Source organism: Paramisgurnus dabryanus, chromosome 5 (genome assembly GCF_030506205.2).
Source record: "Paramisgurnus dabryanus chromosome 5, PD_genome_1.1, whole genome shotgun sequence".
NCBI lineage: Eukaryota > Metazoa > Chordata > Actinopteri > Cypriniformes > Cobitidae > Paramisgurnus > Paramisgurnus dabryanus.
Genome location: NC_133341.1, coordinates 36,968,605 through 36,979,358, shown reverse-complemented (window position 1 = coordinate 36,979,358; position 10,754 = coordinate 36,968,605). Strand labels below are relative to the sequence as shown.

The following is a 10,754-nucleotide window of genomic DNA, read 5'->3' as shown; positions in this document are numbered from 1 at the left end:
CGGAATAAATGCTCGCGCACCGGAGCCGCAGGAGCGCAGAACGGCTTCACACGCGCGCTGCGTGTTTATACAGCGAGACGCGCGCGGACATGTCACGCACCTTCACAAGAAAACTCTGACTCGTGCATCGGAGTACTGACAAGAGGATAATAAAGAGGTTTTAGTCATTATTTAAAGATTTCTAAAGAGAAAAGGTAAGTTGCAATTCTTTTATGACTTTATGTGAAAGTATGTTTTATTGATTGATTTCACATGAAATGCATTTATATATAGATAGTGTGATATAATGTGCATGTGCGGTTAATATAGCAAGAATGTATAAGGCGTGCCAGTTTATATCTCAGGAGCAACTGGTGTGTTACTGTATGTTGAACACTGATGATGATGATGATAATGAATGCATGCTGTTGCGCATAGCAAGAAATGACTTAGATAGGTTGTGCACATCTTTACTTAGCAAAATAAATGATTTAGCATAATTGATTGCATTTTTTGCACAGATGTTAATTTTAAAAAAGTGCACATTTTCCCATTTCTTCCCTTGCATGGTAAGAAAACAATTTAGGGCTGTTTACATAAGGTTGTGGTGGAAAAATATGCAAAATATACAAAAAGAGAAAACATTAGCTTTGCAAGTATTTGTTCTTGTAAGTATCTGCATTTAATTGCTACAGGTTATGCTTATGTAAATATATAGAAGGCAACTTTGTAAAGCTTTTCCATTTTAAGGACAACAGTTGCTTTTCATCTCTAATAATGGATTATCACTTAAGCATCTGTGTGGTCAAAAATTGATTTGTTGTTACAGTATGTTCAGCTTATGTTATAAGAATGCACTATTACTTCTTTATATTTAGATATTTATTGGCTGTTGTCATTGTTTATTGGGTTGGTTATTGTACGGTTTTGTTTATATGTTACTAGTCTAAAAATATACACACTGTACCGAGTGAAACTAGGCAGTAGGAGCGATTTTTCTGCCTGATGCAAGAAATCCCTTAAGTTAAGAAACCCCCTAATTATAAGATTATCATCTGGATTTTTTAACTGAAGTGGTTTCCTGCAACTAATGCTCCTTAAAATAATTTTGGATACTTTGGAGTCAGGTTGATTAAAATAAGATTTAAATTTTACAATACCACATTAAGCAGCGAATATCAACACACCATGTGCTCTTTATGAGCTGATGCATCGTGCACAAAATATAATTGCAGTTTTCTTCTTAGTTTAATTATTAGGCACAAATAACTAAAATAAGTATTTTAAGAGAAAGGGACGAACCCAACCAGTTGAATTGTAATTTAACCTACATGTATGCTGGGTTGCTTTACTCATTGTTGGGTCAAATATGAACATTTGCTTGGTTAAATTAACCCAACGGCTGGTTTTGTCCCCTTTTGACCAACGCTGGGTTAAAAATAACACAGAGTGTAAGATTGTGCCCAAAGTTGCAGATCACACTGAGGCTGCCTTGCAATTGAAAGTTGTGCCTTTTTCCCATTTTTCATTACAGTACAAAACGGTCCGAGCAGTTGTAATGTCTCACTCCAGGATTTCGAAGCTGAATTAGTAATGTCGAAATTGGTCAATTATCGCTCACACGAGGCCATAGGTGTTTTGTGCTGCCAAGAAAGGCGAGGTGCAGGGTGGCTGTATATTACAAGTGTTTTTTTAGATGAACATTTTGTTAAGATTAAACAAGATGATGATGCACACTGAGGAAATGTTATTGGCCTGTCAATGGAAAGGAAGGACTGAATTGAAGCTTGTAAACTGTGAGTCACTGCTGAATCATTGAAATTATTTGTTAAAGAAATGATTGTGCTAAACTGAATGACGTCTCACAAATAATTTTTGGCATTTACTGGTTCTTGTCATTAATCGTTACTTATTTCGAGTGTACCAATATTTCCTTAAATGTCAAAAAATGGCATTTTTGGAAAAAACATGTATTTAAGATGTAAGCCACATGTCTTTGCCTGCCTTTGATCCACAATCTTCTTTGTCACATTCAACTCAATTACAGATCGACGGTGACGCACAGTACGACACAATGCAGGAATCTGAGCCCAGCGTGTGTCAGCTGCAGCCCAACATCATCTCCGTCCGTCTCTTCAAGAGGCAAATCGGTGGGCTGGGCTTTTTGGTCAAACAGCGGGTGTGCAAACCTCCCATCATAATCTCTGACCTCATTAGGGGCGGGGCGGCTGAAGAATGCGGGCTGGTCCAAGTCGGCGACATCATCCTGGCCGTGAACAACAAGCCTGTGGTAGATATGAGCTACGAGCTGGCACTAGAAACCCTGAAGAACGTGTCGCCAGAAACTCACGCCGTGCTGATACTCCGAGGACCTGAGGGCTTCACCACTCACCTGGAGACCACGCTCAGTTCAGACGGAAAATCCAAGACGGTTCGGGTCACCAAGCCAGTCATCCCTGCTCCGTGTAGGCCCTGTGAACGATGCTCGCCCCTCACACCAAACATGACCAAAGAGCTCAGAGCCATCGAGAACCTGTCCTCCGACTCCTCTACCAAAAAACCTCTGATTCCACTGCTGGCCCAGGACTCTTTGCTCAGAGAAGGAGGCCATTCCACCCTTCTCCTTAATGGGGTGGAGGACAACGACCTGTTGAAGGAGATCGAGCCTGTTCTGAAACTCATCAAGAACAGCAAAAGAGAGATGAATGGAGAAGGTCAGAGAGTCGTAGAGAGGAAGGACGCAGAGGTGCAAGTGGAGAGGTGAGCGACAATAGACATGTGATGTACTGTATATTGATCTGGAAAAACTGTATCTGATTGGCTAACTTTATGCAACTAAGACTGCAACAACAAATTTAAAAGTCGATAATGAAAATAGTGTTCAATGAATGTCATTATTAATACATTTGGTCTGTGACATCACACCTGTCCACCTTTCCACTATAACAGCACGAGCTGCATGGTTATGTGTTCCTGTATAGCTCAGTGGTACAGCATTGTGTAAGAAATGCAAAAGGTCTCAGAGAATACGCATAATAATAAAATGTACCTCACTTTGTAAGTCACTTTGGATAAAAGCATCTGCCAGATGCATAAATATAAATGTTATAAAGTCAGGCGCATCTGCTCCAAACAAAGACAAAGTCACTTAGATTAAATGAAGGGATAAAACTTTTATTAACAGACATTGGGTCTCATTCACTAAGCATGCGTACGCACAAGTTTGTGCGTGAGATATGCGTACAGATGTTTTCACGAACAAATCATGATTCAACAAAATTTCGTATCAAAATGTCTTCTAAATTGAAGAAAACCTAAAACCACTCGTATGCAATAATCACATTCGCTATAATCAAATACTAGGCCTATAATTATAATGTTTATAATAATGTTGATATATAAAATTTACATGATTATATTTTATATTATAATATTTTCTGTACTATTTTAAACATGATCTATATTAGCCTATTATTATATACATTATAGCCTATTATATATTGCTTACTTATTTTTTCTACACATGTAAAGAAGATGCACATAATGACAAATCTTCACACTTTCCTTCCTCGCTTTTTAAATCTCTATAGCCTTTGAAAGCGTCTGCTTAAACATCATGTAAATGTATTGAGAAGTCTAAAAGTCAATCCCTTGATCTCCTGTCTGTTTTATTTTAGATACAAATGTGCGTCTCTGTCATATTAATTAAATGTCATATTTGTTGACGCATCCAATACAATTTAATGTTACTCCGGTCGGTGGACAGCACTGGCTTCCTCCAATATATGAGGCAAAACCTCCCAAATAAAAAATGCATAGCAAAACAGAACTTTACAGATAAAATTATCATCATGGATTTTTTTTCGAGCTCTTTTGCTTCTATGACAAACTGGTCTAAAGTTTTCTGTGGACCAACGCTGCGGAAAACCCTTATAATTCACTAACTTGAGAACAAGTATAAGAACAAACTCATGTGTTGTGAATTAGGTGGAACGTTTCTGTGAGAAGGTCAAGTGTGCGTATAAATACGAAAAACGTACACAATTATACGTGAATGAGACCCTTTGCTCTAAATACTCTACAGTAGAGGTCTTCACGGGTCCACTTACATCCGAAAACCTGATGTCCGACTTGAGAACCAAGTGGGTTCGGATCTAACAGTTTCACTTGTGCCTCGGACACGGGCCTTGTGTAATTAATAATGATTGTCGTCATTTAAATTTGGTATCGTCTTCAGATAATTGGAGAAGTGGGCCAAATTGAATGCGAGGCCGTGGATGCGGGGATGCAGATTGCACACAAGTCGGTGCCGTTTACATTCGGATCCAGTTGGGTTCTAAAAATTGCAACTGGTTTGGACTCGTTTCTGATTTTCTCGTGTTTTCTCGGGTTGGGTCTTTCTTATTAAAAAAATGTATGCACGTCGGATAAAAAGTGATTTGGGTCCTTTTGGGTGAGATACTTTCTTTTGGTCTGCAGAGTAAATGTTTTCTCGGGTCCAGAGACATGCAGGTTAGGTTAATTGGAGATGCCAAATTAACCTTGTGTGTAGATAACCGTGTGCGTAGTTTAACTGGTTATTATTATGAATAGCCATAGATGCTGGAATGGTGTTAAAAAATATTAAACAAACAAACAATAAATCACGTATGAATTTTGTTGTTGATCATGGGTTCAATTCCCAGGGAGCACAAAAACTGATGGTCACCTTCAATGCACTGTAGGTCTCTTTGGGTAAGGGTGTCTGCCAAATGCATAAATATAATAATAAAAATAAAGCCACGCGGTAGTCATTTCCCATTTGTGATTATATTATCCGGTGCCTGTTGTGAGTTCAGTTAGTCTAATCATACAGTATGCTCTTCAGATAGGAATCTAATTTGGGTGTTTAACTCAAATATTCTTTTGCCTTCAGGCTAAAAAACGTTCAACATCGTATTCATCCTCAGAGTGTGAGTCATTGCTTTGAAAACCAGTAAACCACTTACCGTGAATACACAACGTTTGGAGCTAAACAACCCTGAACGACACGTGTATACATGTACAAATAGAGGTTATGAATGCGTCTTCTGTTTTGGAGTCCACTAACCTGATTTTATTTAATCTGGACTTTTGCAACCAACATCACTTTATTCCCAGAAAGCTCTTGCTGTAAAGCTCCAGGTGGTAGTACATGAGTAATGAGAAACGCAACAGGAAATGACATCAGCGTTATTAAATCTGAACACAAGCACGTAAAAAGTTTGCTCTTAACATTATTGGTTTAATGTTGTAAACAACACACAAATCAAAAAGACATCTCAGGTTCGTAGACTTTATCTTAATTCATCTTCATCCCAATATAGACCTACAGTTGCTCAGTGCAAATTTGATGTTAGAAATGTTCAAAAAACAAAGGGCAGACCAAGTCTCATTGTGACACTTTACTCCAGTGATCACCTTTAGTTGTGTTTTATGCATCTTCACGCCGGCGTGTAGACTAGTAATGCTCATTGAAGTATTAATGCTAAGCACTACAGTGTTTAATTTAATACCAATAAAAGCCGTACATACCAGCAAAACGCTCTTCATCGATCCTGTGTGTGCTGCTGCGTTATGTTTTGGAGCACGAAGGAGCTGCGTGCCAGCTTAACCAATAGCCTTGTTCGACTTAATGCGGCGCCACAAGAATCGACAGCTGGATTACGTCAAAGTACCGCGAGAGCGATTCGCAAAATCATACGGAGGAGATTGCTGTTAACTCTTTCCCCGCCATTGACGAGATATCTCGTCAATTAAGAGAAAACGCTTCCCCGCCAATTACAAGTTTTTCCGTCTTTCCGCAATACCGATATTATCCACTAGGTGGCGCCCTTCCGCAACTTTTTAAAACCGGAAGTATTGCCTTATGGCAAGCTGCTGCATGTCCGTGTCTGTTTTAAAGATCGCTCTGAATGGGATCTCTATGAAAAGTCCGTCACAAAAATGGAATTATCTCTGCTTTTTGCTCAAAATGTGGTGTTTTTGGAGAAACCTACCCATATTCAAAAGCTGATTACAAAAGAACTGCTAAAGGTAGGATGAAACGGTTTTTTTTTGTTTGAAAGCAGAGGGTTTGTTCTTTCATTTGGTATATTGTATGTTTATATATTTGAAGAAGAACATTTTCTGGAAGACATTAAACTTTTGTGAAAATCATGAAAAACGCTGGCGCTGGCTGGCAACTTTTTTTTTAAAAACGCTGGCGGTGAAAGAGTTAAGTCGCTCTCGTGGAACTTTGACGTCAACGTCTGTCGGTTCTTGCGGTGCCGCATGAAGTCGAACAAGCCTAATGAAAAGTGTTGCAGCAACAGCACCTTGTGCGTGCTGCGCATTCACGTCCGCTGGGAGATTTGAGAAATATTCGTAAAAATTAAACAGTGTAATGTTTTCAGCGGGGTGGCAACAGGGGTGGCAAGGACTTTGTCTGGGGTGGCAATTGCCACCCCAATTAGCCCCCTGGCTCCGCCACTGGACACGCGCATGATAATCGCAGTCGATTTTTTGCACAGCCCTAAGTGTTAGAATTCATATTTATTCAATTCTGGATGAGTGTCCATATCACGCTTTAGTGATATTGTTAGGATAAATTGAAAGCAGTTTTCATCTTAAAAAAACAATTTGATTATTTTATCGGCCACTGCTTGTGACCATTGCGGGAATAGATGACTTAACCGAATTGTAAAGACCAAACAACTCCTCCACACTGTTTAAATCGGATTAAACAAAACTGATTACCTCTCGACCTTATGCTTTCTAGACAGCAGCTGTTTGAGTGTCTGTAACCAATTTTGAGTTTCCCATATAAAGCCAATCACGCTTCTCTCCCTCTTCTCACATATAAAGGTGTTACTATCAATCCCATCATGCATTGCAACATCTACAAGAAAAATGTGTGATGTTCTGGAGGTGTTTATATTACATTTTGAATCTGCATATGATGATTTGTTTTATATTTTTTGTAACTTCTGGTAAAGGTATACTGTAGTTTTGTTAACATTTACTAACATGCACTATCAATCCCATCATGCATTGCAACATCTACAAGAAAAATGTGTGATGTTCTGGAGGTGTTTATATTACATTTTGAATCTGCATATGATGATTTGTTTTATATTTTTTGTAACTTCTGGTAAAGGTATACTGTAGTTTTGTTAACATTTACTAACATGCACTAACAATCAGCAGGGTACACACTTATAGTCTAAGCCTAAATTTAACTAAATTACTGTACAAGGATAAAGAAAAAGGAAAGCTAGTTTGTTTCCCAAAGTGATAAAAAGACAAGAAAAGTGTTTGAAGTGGGTGCGCATACACTTGTTTTCTTCGGGCTTATGTTAAGCTGTCAGCTAAACTGTTTGTGACTTTCAGAGACCTTGGTGTGGAAAATGGACAGAACGCCCAGCTGGCGTCGGATAACGACAGAGTGTTTGATGACCTCTGGAGAAAGGACAACATGCCTACAGTGCTAAACAACCCTTACTCTGAAAGTGACAAGGTAAAGCATGGGCTAAATGACTTCGCACATGGCTGTGATGGACTGCTGAGATGAGTCAGCAGTCTGTCATTATTTGTTTCACAGTTTTAAAAGTGCGGTAATATGACACGTACTGTATATATAACCCTACCTGTTGTGCGCATATATCTAATAGTTGTAAGCCTGATGCAAGTGAAAAACCTTTTAACTTCCACAAATAACATCTTTACAAACCTGTACTGTAAAATATAAAGCGGTGGTTCTCAACTGGTGGGTTTTTGGGTCACAGGTGTGTTTTGATCAAGTCACAAAGGCAGGGAACAATGAAAATGCGAATGATAAAGTGTAGCTAAACATATAATTGTGCTAGTTCGGATAAGTGTTCCAATATTCCAAGTTGAAAACTGCATCACAAGCATCTTCTACACTGTAAGAAAATTCCGTAGAAATCGCAGCTGGGTTGCCGGTAATTTACCGTAGATTTACATTTATGTTATTTACTGGCAAGAGTTTGTTCAAAGTTAAATGAACATTAAACATTTACAAGTCTTTGTCTTTACAGAGTAAAACTAAAAAAAACAGCATCAAGCAAAACATTCTGGGAAACAAAATCTGAAGCAAAAAACAGAAAAAGGTTGATGATGATTTCTGATTCCCAGAATGCTTTGCATGAGGCTGTTATTGTATAGTTTTATTCTGTGAAGATAAAGACTTGTTAATATTTAAAATTTATTTAACTTTAAACAAACTCTTGCCAGTAAATAACATAAATGTAAATCTACGGTAAATTAACGGCAACCCAGCTGCAATAACATTGAAATTTCTACAGATTTTTTTTACAGTGTACATCTGACTTATATTCATCCGTGTGCCACAATTTTCATATATTCCCGTCTAATTTTCATGGAAAGTTTCCAGAAATCTCAGAATTTTGCAAATTCCTGGTTATGTTGGAAAATTAATAGGCTGTCTGAAGGCGCAGATGATTACCAGATGGCTTTTTTGTTGACATCGGTGCATCCTATTAAAACTTTATATTTATACTGTATTTTGTACTGTATTTTTGATTTATCTGTCATTTGGCACAAGCTACAGTAGCAAGCAGATGCCAGCATGGACAGGTGTGACATGCCCTCAACCTTAAAAACCATGAATAAGACTTAAACTAAAAATACATTAAATATGAGTTCTCTTGCAGCAATGTTAAATGTGGTTTGTGTAAAAGAGATTTATTGGTGGTTTGAGATCATGAAACAAAATTTTAGAGGCATTTAAAGTCCCCATGTAGTCGATAATTTTACCCATGTAGTCGATAATTTTATCAGTTAAAACTCCTTTGAGCATCAAAATATCATATGTAAAAAAAAATCATGTGACAGTAATTTCTTCATGCTTTGAAATGGCCTTAATGTAACTCTACACCCTTTCCTCATTTAGTATTCGCAGATTAATGAATATTCCCATTAGTCCACGCCTCAATGGCACCAGCTCGGACCATAGAAATGAATACACATTAGTCCACGCCTCCACACAATCTCATCATCTCAGACCATAGATATATGTAAATAGATGCTATATTTGTCCGTTTCAGACCAGAGCTACTAAGTCTGGTTTCACAATGCATACGTAAGCTGTGATTTTGCAGCACTAATTTTTTAGCATGATATTAGAGAATTCAGACTGCATGTGTGAGCATTACAAAAGTAGAGCTGAAGCTGCAGTCCTGCAATCGTCTATGTAGCATCCATACATAATATCTATGGCTCGCACTACTGATCCACTCATTCGGCCGTATTGATGTGATTGGTTACGTGTTTGTGACGTAGGAAACGAGACAATTTCAAATCGCATTTTTGAGATTGTCTTTGGAAAACTACAATTTTAAGGAAAAAATACTCAGGAATGGTGTTGAATGGTGAATTTGCACATGGTTTGTCCTAAACCATATTAACTCTTTCCCCGCCAGCGTGTAAAAAAAGTTGCCAGTTGGAGGGGGACGCAAGACAATGACGACGTATATGCGACACACCGACGCAGTTTGTTTATATCTATCGATCCAACATGGCAGCAGATGCGAAGTTACCTTTCGATGCAGCCTTAGATAGTGTTCTAATTAGTTTAAACGCAAGTTTATTTAAAAAAAAAAGAGCAACTTTTGGCGTTAAACAATTTCATATCCAAGGAAGATGCGATCGATTCCAACTTCTGTTCGGCAGTCCCGAGGCCTGGATGAGCGCAAAGTGGCGACATGTTAGCCACGGAGTTTTATAGGACTAACCTGCTAGGCATCATTGTCGACCAATGCCATTTAACTTATTAATGGTAAGTGGTGTTTGTTAATATCATATCGTCATCTGGTCAATGTCAATAAATGGTTGATAAGCACAATTACCTGTAGAGAGGAAATGTGGCAAGCTCTGCACCCATCTTGAACCCTTTAAAATCTTATAGATTCCTCCACCTTTCAAATGCTGGTTTGATATTGATCCTAGTTTTATTACGGTCACGGTCGCTTTCTATCTTTGTTTCCTTCTTTTCATAGGTTGCTTTCCTAGCTCTGGTTGTTAACCAAGGAATCTGACGTTTATTATTGAAAGTTATCTTCGCCATTACACTGTGTTTAATCCAACACGCTTGTGAACTTCAGACGGATGCACGTGATATTGTAAGGCACGTAAGGGGGAGGGGAACTGTGGCGCGTGCAGGTACTGTGATTGACAGGCATATTTTCCACAGCCCTGCACTGATTGGACCAAATGAACCGGCCTGCGCTGATTGGACCAAATGAACCGGGAGCGGTGGATTTTTGCAAAACAAATAACAGGCTCTAGGCGGGGTTTTTTCTTAAACAGTCTAATTTATGTTGTTCTACCGGAGCATAGTGTTGGTTTCAGTGAATATGGTAAAAAATATGATCAAAATAGTTGCCGACCGCAGCTTTAAATATATATACATACAATATTTCAAATGAAAGAACAGAACCTCTGCTTTCAAACAAACAAACAAAAAAATTTAATTCTACCTTCATTTGTTTTCCTTTTATCACCTTTCAGATATGGTTAGGTTTCTTCAAAAATACCAAATTTTTGAGCCAAAAGCTGAAATAATTACATTTTTGTGAAGGCATTTTGATAGAGATCAGTTTCAGAATGATGATCAAAACATACACAGAGTTCTTACTGCTTGCCATAAGGGGTTGCTTCCGGGTTTTATAGGTTGGGTATAAAACCACCTGGTGGAAAATCACTGGAATACGGATTGCCGGAATAACTCGTCATTG

The 10,754-nt window shown here is 38.3% G+C and overlaps 1 protein-coding gene across 1 annotated transcript in view; it reads left to right on the top strand.

Annotated features, from left to right (window-relative positions):
* The window catches only part of nos1 (nitric oxide synthase 1 (neuronal)), a 71,057-nt gene continuing 60,303 nt past the window's right edge, over nucleotides 1-10,754 (top strand). The window contains exons 1-3 of the mRNA XM_065250928.2: nucleotides 1-194; nucleotides 2,027-2,739; nucleotides 7,369-7,495. Of these exons, the coding sequence (XP_065107000.1) occupies nucleotides 2,054-2,739; nucleotides 7,369-7,495 (813 nt within the window). The 5' untranslated portion in view covers nucleotides 1-194; nucleotides 2,027-2,053. The remainder of the gene's footprint in view (nucleotides 195-2,026; nucleotides 2,740-7,368; nucleotides 7,496-10,754) is intronic.